The sequence below is a fragment of the Nomascus leucogenys genome, chromosome 12 (genome assembly GCF_006542625.1).
Source record: "Nomascus leucogenys isolate Asia chromosome 12, Asia_NLE_v1, whole genome shotgun sequence".
NCBI lineage: Eukaryota > Metazoa > Chordata > Mammalia > Primates > Hylobatidae > Nomascus > Nomascus leucogenys.
In genome coordinates this window covers 55,608,619-55,624,599 of record NC_044392.1, presented here as the reverse complement: position 1 = coordinate 55,624,599, position 15,981 = coordinate 55,608,619, and the positions used below count along the sequence as shown (strand labels likewise).

Below are 15,981 nucleotides of genomic sequence, written 5' to 3'. Positions count from 1 at the left end.
AGGTGATCCACCCGCCTCGGCCTCCCAAAGTGCTGGGATTACAGGGATTACAGGTGTGAGCCACCATGCCTGCCCAATGTTTTTAAGTTTTTAAAGTTATTTCTGCCGGGAGTCGTGGCTCACACCTGTAATCCTAGCACTTTGGGAGGCCGAGGTGGGCGGATCACAAGATTGAGACCAACCTGGCCAACATGGTGAAACCCCATCTCAACTAAAAATACAAAAATTAGTTGGGCATGGTGGCGCATGCCTGTAGTCCCAGCTACTTGGGAGGCTGAGGCAGGAGAATCGCTTGAACTGGGGAGATGGAGGTTGCAGTGAGCCAAGATTGCGCCACTGCACTCCAGCCTGGCGACAGAGCAAGACTCCGTCTCAAAAAAAAAAAAAAAAAAAAAAAATCACAACTGAAAACATTTCATTTAGTACCAAGCACATTTTCAAGGACCTGGAAGGTTCATGTTCTAATATATACAAACAGAGAATATGCCTAGCACATAGATGATCAATAAGTTTATTTGAACCCATAGTTTGTATACCTCAGCACAGTATTTTACATCTTAACCCTAGTCTGAGGGTCTGAATTTTCAGTCTCTTCTCCAGCCATTGCCTCTTCCCTGGGCCTTTGTTCCAGTGACTCTTCCCAAATTGTACACTGGGTCTTCATGCCTTTGTTCCTTTGTTCAATCTCCTCTTTCTGAGCCTGGAAAACCACCCGAGTCTTTGCTATTGTAAATAGTGTGCAGTGAACATTTGCATGCATATGTCTTCATGGTAGAATGATTTATATTCCTCTGGGTATACCCAGAAATGGGATTGCTGGGTCGAATGGTAGTTCTGCTTTTTGTTCTTTGAGAAATTGCCATACTGCTTTCCACAATGGTTGAACTAATTTTACACTCCCACCAACAGTGTATAAATGTTTCCTTTTCTCTGCAACCTCACTAACATCTGTTATTTTTTGACTTTTTAACCATAGTCATTCTGACTGGTGTGAGATGGTATCACATGTGGTTTTGATTGCATTTCTCTAGTGATCAGTGTTATTGAGCTTTTTATCATATGCTTGTTGGCTGCAGGTATGTCTTTTGAAGTGTCTGTTTATGTCCTTTGCCCACTTTTTAATGGGGTTGCTTTTCTTTTGTATATTTGTTTACATTTCTTATAGATGCTGGATATTGGACCTTTGTCCAATGCATAGTTTTCAAATATTTTCTCCCATTCTGTAGGTTGTCTGTTTACTCTGAAACCACTCAATCTTTAAAATTTCTTCTCCTGAGCATCGCTATACTCCTTCAAGTCAAATGAATCATTTCTTTATCTTTCATCCTATAGCTCTATGGCAGCACTCAATGTACTACATGGTGCCTCTATTCTGGTAGCATTTATTATATTCTATTACTATTATTTGCTTATATACAGTCATGCATCACAAACTACAGGGATATGTTCTGAGAAATGTATCTTTAGGCAATTTCATTCTTCATTGTGTGGCCATCACAGAGCATACTTACACAAACCTTGATGGGATAAGCTACTGCACACCTAGGTTATATGGTATAGCCTATGGCTTCTGGGCTACAAACCTGTACAGCATATTACTGTACTGAATACTGTAGGCAATTGTAACACAATGGTAACCATTTGTGTATCTAAACATAGAAAAGATACAGTAAAAGTACTGTATAAAAGATAACAAACAGTACAACTGTTTAGGGCACTGACCATAAATGGAACTTGCAGGACTGGAACATGCTCTGGGTGATTTAGTGAGTGAGTAATGAAGTGAATGAATGTGAAGGCCTAAAACACATTTTATAGTCATACAAAATATTTTCCTTATATCCTTATTCTAGAAAAGGTTTATTCTGTTTTTAAATTTTTAATTTTTTTTTTACTTTTTAGACTTTTTTGTTAAAAACTAAGACGCAAACACACACAAGCCTAGGCCTACACAGTGTCAGGATCATCAACTTCACCGTCTTCCACCTTTCCATCTTGTACCCTGGAAGGTCTTCAGGGACAATAACACACATGGAGCTGTCATCTCCTATGATAACAATGCCTTCTGCTGGAATAGCTCCTGAGGGACCTGCCTGAGGCTACTTTACAGATATTTTGTTTAATAAGTAGAAAGAGTACACTCTAAAACGACAATGAAAGTATAGTATAGTAAATACATAAACCAGTAACATTTATTATCAACTATTACATACTATACATATGTTATATTTGTATACAACTGCCAGCGCAGTAGGTTTGCTTTACACCAGCAACACCACAAACAAGTGAGAAATACATTGCACTATGATGTTACTGCAGCTAGGACTTTACTAGGTGATAGGAATTTTTCAGCTCCAGTATAATCTTATCGGACCATCATCATACATGCAGTATGATGACATAATGTTGACAGAAACGGTATATGGTACGTGACTGTAGCTGGGTGTCTTCTTACTCTCCAAATCACGAGCAAACACGTGCCGGTGGAATTTAAATTTTTGCAAAACAGCGATTGTTTCTTTTCCAACTTCATATTTCCGGTACTTGGTAGAGTGCATTGAGTACACAAAATCGTTATCCAAGAACCGTTTCTTGAATGGAACAGCCACTACCACCACCACCAAAAAATTCTAGGCCCTTAGTCCAAGAGTTAAATACCTATGGTCTAAAGATCCATGGATAAACTTCAGGAGGTCCATGAACCTGGTGAAAATGTAAGCAAAAAGTTGTTTGTGTATATATTTGGGGGCTGGGCAGAAAATACATGGTTTTCTAAAGAAATGTATCAAAAGGTTCAATGACCCAAAAGGGTAAAAACCTGCTATACTAGACCATGCTATCTTTGGAATGGGCTGAAAAAATAAGGTAATAATAGTTTCATGATCATAATTATTGTCCTTACTTTTCCTTTGCTTCAGGAGAATTGAAGAACTGAACCAGAGCCTGGCTGCCCAGGAGAGGCTTGTAGAACAGCTGTCTCAGGAGAAACAACAACTGCTACATCTGTTGGAGGAGCCAACTAGCATGGAAGTGCAGGTAAGGTTTGGTCAGTACATCCAGAAGCACTTGCTTCATGCTTTCATAAGCCCCGCTTTTTAATATCTAAGTGTATTTGTTATCTATTGCTGTGTAACAGATTACTACAAACTTAGCCGTTTAAAACACCTTATTTTTGTTATCTCACACTTTCTGTGAGTCAAGAGTCCAGATATGGCTTAGCTGAGATCTGTTTGGAGTCTCATAAGTGTGAAATCAAGGTGTAGACTGGGCTCTTTTCTCATCTGGAGGCATACCTAGGGAAGGGTCGGCTTCTAAGCTCCCTCAGGCTGTTGGAAGGATTTATTGCTGTGTGGCTGTAGAAGTTATGGCAGCTTCCTTCTTCATAGCCAGCAGCAGAAAGAGTCTGTTACTTTTCTCACTTCTAGACTCTCTTTTAAGGGGCTCATTAGGTCATGCCCAGCAGTATAATATCCCTTTTCATTAACTTAAAATCAACTTATTAGCAGCCTTAATTACATCTATATGACCTCTTTACTTTTTTCATATAACATAGCATAACTATGCAGTGACATTCCATCACCTTTGCCATATTGGTTAGAAGTTATAGGTTCTACCCATCCTCAAGGGGTGAGGATAACACAAAGATGTGATGGCCAGTGGGTGAGAATTATAGGGACCACCTTAGAATTTGCCAGCCACATCAAGTGATTTATAATTACATAGAAGATACAATGTTTTAGGGGTTTTTTTGAGGGTTAAGTTGTAAAATACTGTGCCAAAGTATACAAACTATGGGTTCAAATAAACAGTTATTGATCATCTATGAGCTAGGCATATTCTCTGTTTGTACATATTAGAGTATGAACCTTCCACGTCCTTGAAAATATGCTGGGTACTAGATGAAATGGTGATTACTATTTCTGTACAAGTGTATCAGATAATGATAGAAATTTGCCTCCAAATAAAATTTTTTTTTTTTGAGATGGAGCCTTACTCTGTTGCCCAGGCTGAAGTGCAGTGGGATGATCTCGGCTAACTGCAACCTCTGCCTCAGCCTCCCGAGTAGCTGGGATTACAGGTGCGTGCCACCACACCCAGCTAATATTTGTATTTTTAGTAGAGATGGGGTTTCACCATGTTGGCCAGGCTGGTCTCGAACTCCTGACCTCAGGTGATCTGCCCGCCTCAGCCTCCCAAAGTGCTGGGATTACAGGCATGAGCCACCGCACTTGGCCATAATGTGGTTTTAATATTGAAAAGAGAACTCACTGTGGTAAAAAATAATTGCATTGATTTTCTGGGAAGTTACCTCGAAGGGAACTCCTCTCCTTCATTCAACTTTTAATTTACTAAAAAGATATTTTCTAAAAGAACTTTAGAATATACCTGCACCCAAACAACATAAGCAATTACCTGGTATCCTTACATTCTTGCACTGGTCTTAGACTACTGATAAGACAAAATGTGGGTGGTTTACTTTACTGGTTCACATATGGAAAGGTTGGGGTCAAGATAAAAGAGCAATGATAAGAATTAGTTTAAACCATTGCTTCCCAACCTTTCCATTTCATGGCACATATAGCAAATGATATTTGTAAGGTATAGAGGTAAACGGATGAAGCTTCTCACTTGGAGGTGGCCAATTTGGGTGCTTAGGCCACTATGACGGCAGAAAAAAATCACTATCTTGGCCACAATTATAAACTTTTTAGACTGCAGCTCCATTTTGGTTGGAAAGCTCTGGTTTACAAACTCAAGAAATAATGTGTGTGAACATAATTTTACAAGTATGAATACAAATTGAAGTTCATAGGCTTTTTGCAAGATACATGTTGAAATATACGGGAAATTTTCTTAAGGGACTCTTGAAAATATTTCGTAATACATTTAATTAGAAAAAGCTCAACTGAGAATAAGAAGAATTGAATTTCCATCCTGATTATTTAAACTGATAAGAACAGATACTACACTTGATCTTAGCCAAAGGACCGAGAAGCGATTCCATCCTGATTATTTATTAGCTGTATGACTATGGATATGTCACTTCTCAGCTTCCATATACATAAAATGGGAAGATTAGCTCAAATAATCTCTATAGTTTCCTATAATGCTAACATTCTATTTTTATCTTATTTCAGAATTTTATTTCATTCTATTTTATTCTATTTAGAACTAATTTATTTAGAACTAAATTCTAGTAGTTCAGAATTTACACGAATATTATTTCTTTCAAAATGTTCACCTTCCAAAATGAAATCACTTTTATTGCTCCTTTTGTATTTACAGGCACATAAATACTAAAATATTTTGTACATATACTTATTTTCATCATCTTTGGTAAGCACTGAAATGAATATACTTAGTTCAGTATTTTCAATGCTAATTAAGGAATTGGTTTGGTACCAGTTTTCAGAACAGACTTAAAGAACCAAAAGATTATAATTTCAAAGAGACTAAATTATTTATATTCTACTCTAAAAGGATGCTTAGAACAAGAATAAGTACAGCATCCAGGGGATAATATTGCATGACCATTGGGCAGAAGAAATGCATCAAATCATATAAACTGTACTAAATTGATATGCTTTTTAAACATTGCCTAATAAAAATTTATTGTTATTACCCAATACGTTGTACATTTCAAAACCTGATACATTGCACTGTTTGTTCTATAAGAGAATGTTTCCTACCCTTTTTCATAGAAAATTCATTTTCATAGGAAATGAGTGTACATCTATGGTATTCTGAAATAAGTGACCATGGCTGCTCATGGTTTGAGGCAATTGCTTATGGCCACCTCAGGACCCATGCACCACCCTGAGAGCTGAGGGGATCAGCATCTTTGCACAGTGGTGGACCATGCTGAGGTACGCTGTGCTGGAATACCAACGTTGGAAAGCTCTGCCACAGGAGGCTGCTGATAGTTGGTCCTCTCAAGTGTGGAGAATAGAAAGCCTCCCATAGCATATTTCCTTGTTTCTCCCTTTGGGTCTACGTCTTATGGAAAACAAAATTGGGCCTAAGGACTGGTAGTGTCTTCCCTCAATTTACGTAGTAGTTTAATTCATGGAAAAATTTAGTGTAAATTAACATCATGCTCCTATATATAAAGTTCTAGGTTCAGATAATTGTAAACAGTTTTATCATCACCCAGTGGAACATTTAAATTTCAAAAGTCATTTGGAATTTGGTACAATACTTTGTCCTGTAACATCCCTTGCCTCACTTATCATTGTGACAACATCAAAAACAAGAAACTCCCCCATAAAATTTCAAAATGCCCTCTAGGAGATGAGACAGTTGCTCAGTGAGTACCACTAGTATAGGGCGTCCTAGCCTTCCAAAGGTTTATAGTCCAGTGAAAGACTGGTATGTAAACAAAGAACTAAAATACAGTGTGATAAATGAGGAGACAGAAATACACGCATGGTGCTAAAGGAACCCACAGCTGAAAGGGATTAACTCCAAGGAGGCACTCACCTGGAGGTCACCCTTCTGTTGGGCCTTAAAGACTGGATACACCAGGCAGAAAATAGGAAACGGAGCAATATATACAGTGATGTGGAACACAGCTAAGGAATTGGGAGTAATCGATGTTACCAAAAATAAGTATTGGAGAATGATAAAATATATAGCTGGAAAGTACCATAAATGTTGAGCTAAGGGCTTCATGTTGTAGGCACCAGAAAAAAAAAAGCAAGGGGAATAAAAGCATATGATTTGCATTTAGAAAGGCAATCCTAGTTGTCGTGGAAACTGAGGATTGCTTGAAGAGCAGATAATTGATGTCACCTCTTGAGAGAGCAAATCATAATCTGACACAGCTATGAACTGCTTTGTCAAGTCTCTTCTTTGAATTGGTTGGGGGAAAGAAGATTATAAAACCAATTACAAAGCACTTTGTCTCTCCCCTCTGCATAGGTAATGTATGGTGAACCTTGCTATTTGTGACACTTGGGGCCTATGTTGTGGGTGTTATCCTTGTCTGCTAACAGTATACTTCCACTGTAACATTATAGTTCCACTGTATTCTACTCAAACCTTGTCTGCCATGCCAACTGTCACCACAGAAGAAAGACCCTTACAATGTGGAAGGCAAAAGTTCAATTTCTAAGCTCTGGGCCTGTTCTTCAGAGGCCAAAGAATCTCCTCATCTCCAGCGAAGCCATCCCTGGAATCCCTCACTGATTCAGCTGGAGAATGGAGGAGCTTGAGTTCTAAAGACCTATTCACTTCCTTTAATTCCACCTACACTTCACAATTGAGAATACCACAAACAGTTGGGCCCTAGAAGAAAGGAGAGCTCACAGATCTTGCACTTCTAGGTCTGAATTGTCCGAGTGAAGAACGCTCATTTACCCCACATCCCATAGATAACTATTTCTCAAGTGATCCCAGTATGAAAGTCTGGAGTATGAGTATAATATACTCACTATAATATCTGAGTACAGGAAGTTCACTTCAGAGTCTTCATTCTCTCAAATAAGACAGACACTTTTGATAAAGATTATTTAATTGATCTTACTGTCTTTCTGGCTGTTTTCCTTTTCCATTCTACCAAAACATTCTACAACATTCATTTTAATGGGAGTGCACTTGCACAATATTTATGAACGTCTATAATTAACTTCTTACAAAGCAAAAAAAGTACCACCAACTAGATATGCCATTGACTGACATCATTCCATATTTCCTTCCAATCCTTCTCGATGTCCATTCAGATCAATAGTATGTGTGATCAGAGTGTTGAGGAGCTTTTTGATGTGAGGCCGTGACATCTTGTCCACATCTTTTTCACTAGGGAGTCAGAAAATCTAATAAAGTTTACAAAGCATTTTTCTCTTCCTCAGTAAAGGTATCTACAAAGTTGCAGGGAAAAGCTAGCAACTGTTTAAGTTATTGATATTATTTCCTTCTACAGAATGTTAGAAGCTTCATCTCAATGAAGCTTTTAAATGAAACCAGACCTGGAGGGTGTGAAGGCAGAAAAAATGATGCCCTTGCAAAGGGGGGTCTGGAGGAATTCTTGTTTTGTTTGTTGCCTTTTTTCTCTCTCTGCATTTCTCCTTCAGTATAAGATAAGCAAAATTTATTAACATGTAATCTCACTGTGGTTGGCTTATAAAATGAAACAGGGTAACACAATTAGGGAGAGGCCCACATTAAGTAAGCGAGACCTTCCCACTCACACAAATTAGCACAGTCAAGCTGTTGCATTTATGCCTTGTTTGGAACTTAATGTAAATAGTACTGCATGCAGTGAGGCATATTTCCTAAAATAGCAAACACTCCTGCGTTACCATGGAGAGATCTGACTTGGAGGTTAAGGCAAGAATGTGCTCTAAATGCTCAAGGCAGAGACTGAAAACCTTGCAGTGATTAGTAGCTCAGGCAGCTCCGGACAACTTCATAAAAGGAGATTTTTTTTTTAGAGTAGCTGTTCAGTATCCCCTTCTTTTGCTGATGAATGTTGAAGCTGGAGACTCATTTAAAAATCCCCGTTCAACATTACTGTCTCCCAGACAACTTTCATTAATAATGTGTCTCTGAAGCAGGCCTTAGCAGCTAAAACAATCATTGCTCTAATCCTTTTGAGCAGCAAAGGAAGTGGAAAAATAGGCAGCTGCTTTACAACTTAATCAAAAATATTTACTGAGCACTTGTAATGCACAAGTACTGTTAGGTGAAGGAAGAAGAACACAAAGTTGTATAGGATTTAGTCTCTACCTTCTAGAGATTGCAATGGGAGAAAGTCACTGATGAAAAAAATACAAGGCAGTACAGAAAGGAAAAATCATCATGGACTGGGGTCAGAAGCAAAGATTTTAGTCTCTGAGGAATGAGTAGGATTTCACTAAGTAGATATGAAAAGAAAAGGCATTGCTTTATTCATTCATTCAATGATTATTTATTGAGATCTAGAAAGATACTGTTCCAAATACTTCAGAAGCAGTCTTAGTCCACTCAGGTTGCTAAAACAGAATACCATAGACTGAGTGGCTTATAAACAATAGAAATTCATTTCTCACAGTTCTGGAGGATGGGAAGTCCAAGATCAAGGCACTGGCATTTTCAGTGTCTGGTGAGGGCCCACTTTCTGGTTTATGGATTTCCTGCTGTGTCTTCACATGGTAGAAGGGACTAGCTAACTCTCTGAGGTCTCTTTTTATAAGGACACTAATCTCTCCCAAAGCCCCCACCTCCTAATACCATTATGTTGGGGGTTAGGATTTCAACATATGAATTTGGAGTGGAATACAAACTTTCAAACCATAGCAGATACCAAGATGAGAAAGCTGTGGTTCCTTTTCTTAAGTAGGAGAATGCAGTATGGAGAAATGACATACAAGTTACTATAGGTACAAAAAGTATTTTGGAAGATGGAAGAAGAGAAAGATGTCTTTTGGTGGTACTCAAAGGCAGCTTGAAGGAAATACTTGAAGGGTGGATAGGATTTTGACAGGTGGAGGTGGTAGTGATAGAAAAGAATATTCCAAGTGTATGAAGTATAGATGTGGGGAAGTTCAGGGTGGAGAAGTAGTAGCAGGAATAGAATATAGGGGGACAGAAAAATAGAGTGGAGCCAGATTCAGAGAACTTTAAGAAGCAGGTAAAGAAGTTTATGATTAATGGACAAGTCATTGGGTCTCCAGGTTTCTTTGAGGGAGAGTGATATCTGAGCTCTGTTTTAGAAAGATTAATCTGAAAGGAGGATAGAGTAGAGGGAAAAGAAATTGAGGGGACTCATTATTTTGGCACTCTGTTACTTAAGATATGAAGTCATTAGGGCCAGGCATGGTGGCTCACACCTGTAATTCCAGCACTTTGGGAGGCTGAGGTGGGCAGATCATGAGGTCAAGAGTTTGAGACCAGCCTGGCCAACATGGTGAAACCCTGTCTCTACTAAGAATACAAAAATTAGCCAGGTGTGGTGGCGCATGCCTGTAATCCCAGCTACTCGGGAGGCTGAGGCAGGAGAATTGCTTGAACCTGGGAGGTGGAGGTTGTAGTGAGCCAAGATAGTGCCACTGCACTCCAGCCTGGGTAACACAGCAAGTCTCCGTCTCGGGAAAAAAAAAAAAAGATATGAAGTCATTAGAGGGTAAGGAAGGATGAAAGTTTTGTGCTAAGGCAAAAGACCAAAATAAAATTTTAATATATAATAGTTCATTTTCTCATTCATACATTCTAGTCAATGACAATTGAGTGCCTACCATAACTAGGCAATGGTGCTGTTAGGTACTAGAGAATTACCTTCTAATGAAGGAGACAGATAAATAAGCAAATAATCAAACAAATATATAACTTCAAATTGTGATAAATACATTGAAGAAAGCAAAGAGCAGGAATTGGTAGACTTTTTCTGTATAGGGCCAGATAGTAAATAAGCTTTGCAGTCTGTAAAGTTTCTGCCATTGTTGCATAAAAACAGCCACACACAACACGTAAGAATGAACATGGCTGTGTTCCAACAAAACTGTATTTGCACAAACAGGTGGGGGCTGGATTTGGTCCACAGTCCATAGTTTTCTGACTCCTCATATAAAGTATTAGGAGGAAAGGGAGGCACTTTAAACAAGGGGAAGAGAACAATCAGGAGATCAGTCTTTCCTACGGTAATTTTGAGATGTCTATGACACATCCACATGCAGATATCAAATAGGTAACCAGGTATTTGAGAGTGGCACTCACAGGAGAATTCTACAATAAAAATATAAATTGGAAGCCACTGGTATAAAGATGGCAAAGGATGAGATGACACCAGAAGAGAACAGAGAGGCGAAAAGGGTCTAGGACTGAGTACCAGTGAACACAAGTTCATAGTGTATGACTCTTAGTTCATAAATCTATGGTAGTCATCAATTTAAAGTCCCTGTCTGAATCAGGATGGTGAGAAATTCAATTTCATACATTTGATATTTCCTCCTCTCCCTACTTTCTCAGCTATTTAAAGGTCCCTAGGTTTTACCTGGTGCCAAAGCACCAAGGAGACTACTCTGATCATTGATCTACCACTAAAGCATCCCTGCCTCCGTAAGCATGGTTTTGCCAACCCTAGAAGCTTGTTATATTTAACCTTTTATGGAGCCAGAATCCCCTGCTAAAGTGCAGCCTCTCCAAGTCACCCCATTACTTCCCTCTCTGAGGTCCTGCTGCTTCTCCAGGGCACTGATATGGAATGGAGGTGGGTACTTGTTACTCTTTGACCTCCAATCTCTTTCCGTCTGGGTGAAATGTCACTCTCTCCTCTTCGTTGACTTCAAAAACTTTTCTCTCTCCTCTCTTCCCCAATGGAACATCTGGCTCAATCTTTGCAGTGGGCTTAGAATTTCATAAAAGTCTAGAAATGCACTTGGCTTCAAACAGCCTCTGCTCTTTGCTCTGCAAAAGTTCCAGAGTCAAGGGAATGCTAAGGGCTTAACCATCAGATTAGAAAAGAGGGAAGCAGAGGGCCAGGCGCGGTGGCTCACGCCTATAATCCCAGCACTTTGGGAGGCCGAAGCGGGCGGATCACCTGAGGTCAGGAGTTCAAGGCCAGCCTGGCCAACACGGTGAAACCTAGTCTCTACTAAAAAAAAAAAATAAATAACAAAATTAGCTGGATGTGATGATGCGTGCCTATAATCCCAGCTACTCGGGAGGCTGAGGCAGGAGAATCTCTTGAACCTGGGAGGCAGAGGTTGCAGTGAGTCGAGATTGTGCCATTGCACTCCAACCTGGGGGACAAGAGCAAGACTTCGTCTCAAAAAAAAAAACAAAAAAAAAGTGCAATCCATCCTTTGCCTCGGTAATCTTCCTAAAAAAAGGTTTTCATCATGTCATTCTCTGCTTAAATCCATAACATTAAGTCCAAATTCTTTTGCCTTTGTCAAACGTTAACCAAATTCTAATTGTCAAGGCACTCCATAGCATAGTGTCTAGCTTACAGTTGGCTCTTGATACATGTTCTCTGAATGAACAACTCTAGAGGATTAGATGTATGGATGGATGAACCTGGTCATTCAAAAATCCCCAACATCTCCCTTTACCTACAGGCTAGCACTGTGTTTAACCCAAGTTCCGTGGCTTTTAATGAAGCTATTTTATTTTGCTGAGTCCCTTCCTTGGCCTCCTTCATCCTAACACCCATCTCAAGTGCCACTCTTGTCCCTTCAACTATACCAGCCCATACTAACCCCAACTTTTTCTGTACTCACACTAAATTTAACTCAGTACCATTTAGTTTACCAGTCAATTGTTCTAACTGTAGCGTGCACCTTTTCTCCCTTTTAACTAAACTGAAAGCTCATTGAAGAGATAAAAAAAGGTATGTTTGCATTCTTGCTCATTGATTGATTTAACAAATACTTTAAAATTTACTTAACAACCTATGCGTATTTAATAACTTGAAAGACTCTAATGTTTACTATTAGATGGATTTTGCTGAGAAGCATACTACTATAATCTGCAGATGAACCGGAAATCTCCTGGCTTTAAAATAAGCATTTCAAGATACTGTGTTAATGGAAAGCATGATTGTTTCTGACTTTTTAAAGGTTTCCAAAGAGCACAGGGAAATCATGCACCTGCCTGTGTGTTACCACAAAGCCTAACTGGCTTTACTTTGACATTCTTGCATTTTCTCATCTGCCTTAGTCTCTCTGCCAGAATCACATTTTTCTTTTGGTGCACAGTTTTTAGTATTAGAATAGCTATTTCCAATGTCATAACTAGGGCAGTGAAACCTAATACAACTGGTTTGGGACATGGGGATTTTCCACCTCTCCAATTCTTTTGTAAACTCCCTTTCAGCCCAGAAATAGGTCTTAGAAACACTACAACCCAGTTGCCACACAGGGGGTGCAAAAGTGACTATGGTGACTGCAAAATCTAGAGGTCAAAACAGAGATGGTGCAAAACACCCCATACCACAGTAATATTTAGAAATCTTGTTCCAAATGCGGATACAGTTCTCTAAATTCAACATAGATTTTGTAAGTAGTTCTTCATTGGTGTGCTTTTCTGTCTATCTGCAGAAGTTCTGATCTGTTGTCTGATACAGCTTAGGATAGTTCTCATTCAGTGGTTTTCAAAGTGTGGTTCCCAGATAGCAGCATCAACATGATCTGGGAACTTGTCAGGAATGCAAATTCTTGGGCCCCACCCCAGACCTTATTGTGTCAGAAACTCAAGGGGGTAGGTCCCAACAATTTATGTTAACAAGCCCTCCAGGTGATTCTGATGCATGCTTAAGTTTGAAAACTGCTGTTTAAATTCAACATATTTCATTGTAGATTAGGAAATTAAAAGCCAGATATAAGTGACTTAACCTAGGCCATAAAGCAAATAAGTGCTTGTAAATGTATTTATCAATCAATGTTCAGGGTGAACTGTTGATATATAAAATTAATAATTTGTTTAATCATAATATGAAGCTTATTCTCAAACTTTTCGTTATGTGCCTTCACTAAGTTTTAGAAGTAATAATTTTATACTAAATGATTACAAAAGCCCTAAGTCTCACCTTAACAACATGCCTTGCTCCAATTGTAAGTGTTTGGTGTACACATGCATATAAAATATTATCCTAAGGTGGGGCGCAGTGGAACCCGGGAGGCAGAGGTTGCAGTGAGCCGAGATTGTGCCACTGCACTCCAGCCTGGGTGACACAGTGAGGCTCCGTCTCAAAAAAAAAAAAAACTCATATGGATAGGCTTAAGTTTTTAATTTGCAATTGGGTCTTTTACAGAATTTCTTTTGGGCTATACTTTATAGCATTTTCCTAATTTTCAAAACTGTTCTTAAAGTGCGGGTGACTTTCTACCAAAGAAATCCTTCAAATTAAAATTTTGGGGGCAATATATAGTTTTATTTACTCCTATGTATACAATCTACAGATCTAAGTGCCCAGTTCAATGAGCTTCAACAATTCTACACACCTATGTTGTCTTCATCCAAAACAAGATACAGAACAGCTTCATCACCTCAGAAAATTTCTTTGTGAACCTTTGCAATCACTTCTCACCCTGTCTCTCACCGTTCAACCACTTCCTGACTTATATCACAATAGATGTTTTTCCTATAGTCTGTTATTAGACTTCACACAAGATCAGGTGCATTCAGGGTAGTACGGCTGTAGACCTGTTGTCAGACTTCAAATAAATGGAATCACACAGGATGTACTCATTTGCATATGGCTTGTTTCACTTAAAATGTTTTCGAGATGTATCCATGTTGCATGTTTCTGAGTTCATTCTTTTTGATTGCTGGCTAGTACTGTATTGTATTGTATGAATACACCAAGATGTGTTTCATCTACCTTTTTTCTTAGTAACAATTCTACTTTTTTCTTATCACAAAAGCAGTAAGTACTTAAAGTTATGTAAAGTATGTAATACATAATGTAAAAAATTATAGAAAATAAGGAAAAAAGAAAGTAAATGTCCATAATTCCACTCTCTAGATATAACATTACTAATAACTTGTGGATTCCCTTTGAACTTGTGTTTATATAAGTTATCTTCTTATATATTTATCATATGTAGTATAAAAATTCTTATTTTAGGTTCAAGTTTTGCCACTTAGACCCTGACATTAGTGTGTTAAATTGGCAGCCCTTATTTTAACTATAAAATGTTTTCTAAATTAAATAAAATCTAAAATTAATACCTGAATAAACATTCATTGTCCAAAATTCAAATGATACACAGTATGTAAAATAAAAAGTAAATGTCCTTGTATAGCCCCACCATAGGTAACCAGTTCAACTGTAAACTCTTGGCCACAAGATAATAATGATAAGGACCAAGGAGTGCAAAATTTATCATCACATAATTTTTGTTTTATTTTTAAATTTTTATTTTCAAGTTTTATTATCTATATACCAGTGATCTTTTCATTGGGAACACCTTATTTTATAATGCCAAATGCTCATACAGGGACTAATTCTAGTACAATAGCTTATATCCACTTTGAGATACAGTTTTGAACTATTTTCTCTGGAAGTGAACAGAGTGCCATCTTCGAATTTTCTGATTGCTGAGTGGTTTATTCCCATCTGTTTTTGGAAGTCTAGATATGTATAGCTTTCTTAGTATATTGATCTTTACTTAAAGCAAACATATTCTTCAATGGCAAATTGCCTTTTCACCATTTGTATTCACCTGTATGTCTACACCAAGCTATCTATATACTGTCATTAAAATTTGGAGACTATCAGTTAGATGCAAAATCCTTTGAGGAACAGAGAATAACCCAAAGTATAATTCAGGGTTTGCTCTTGAAGAGCACTTTGTTTCATTCACATTTTCCTAACAGGAAAATGTGGCTTGCATTGACAGTAAAAAATGAGATCTTGATTATACTTAAGCCTGGGTAAAGCAGGGTAGTGTCCTGGCAGGCAGTCTGTCTTTCCATCAGTCAGGGTGAGTCCAGAAACTCTTTGCCTTTCTATAGATCACCATAGATTCCAAAGCATGTTGCTTAATTTCTTCCAACTTTGAAGCTCACATACCTAGAGGCAGGCAAAAATGCAGCTGCAGTTTTACTTGAAACGCTTTTCTATTCTTGGTTTTTGAGTCAGAGTATACATAGTAGATGAAACTACATATGCAAAATTCTATAGCCTATGATATTAGGCCATTCTTGCATTGCTGTAAATACTTGAGACCAGGTAATGTATAAAGAAAAGAGGTTTAATTGGCTCACAGTTCTAAAGGCTTTATAGGAAGCATGGTGCTGGTATCTGCTTGGCTTCTGGGGAGGCTTCAGGAAGGTGAAGGGGGAGCAAACAAGTCACATGGCCAGAGCAGGAGCAAGATGGGGCGGTGGAGGCACCACACACTTTTAAATGACCTGATCTCAGAAAAACTCACTCACTATTGCAAGGGTAGCACAAACCCATGAGGGATCTGCCCCCCCCACCCCCCGCCCCAAACACCTCCCACCAGGCCCCACCTCCAACACTGGGGATTACAATTCAACATGAGATTTGGTGGGGCC

At 38.6% G+C, this 15,981-nt stretch overlaps 2 protein-coding genes and 1 pseudogene across 11 annotated transcripts in view; 1 reads left to right on the top strand and 2 right to left on the bottom strand.

The window, feature by feature from the left end:
- LOC115837636 (putative neuroblastoma breakpoint family member 7) overlaps window positions 1-15,981 on the bottom strand; it is a 655,832-nt gene that overhangs the window by 515,101 nt on the left and 124,750 nt on the right.
- The window catches only part of LOC100582383 (myomegalin), a 230,677-nt gene that overhangs the window by 130,210 nt on the left and 84,486 nt on the right, over window positions 1-15,981 (top strand). For all 10 annotated transcript variants that reach the window (XM_030824692.1, XM_030824704.1, XM_030824710.1 and 7 more), the window contains one exon: window positions 2,919-3,036. In XM_030824692.1, coding sequence (XP_030680552.1) covers window positions 2,919-3,036 — 118 coding nt within the window. The remainder of the gene's footprint in view (window positions 1-2,918; window positions 3,037-15,981) is intronic.
- On the bottom strand, window positions 4,870-5,000 carry LOC115837851 (annotated as a pseudogene).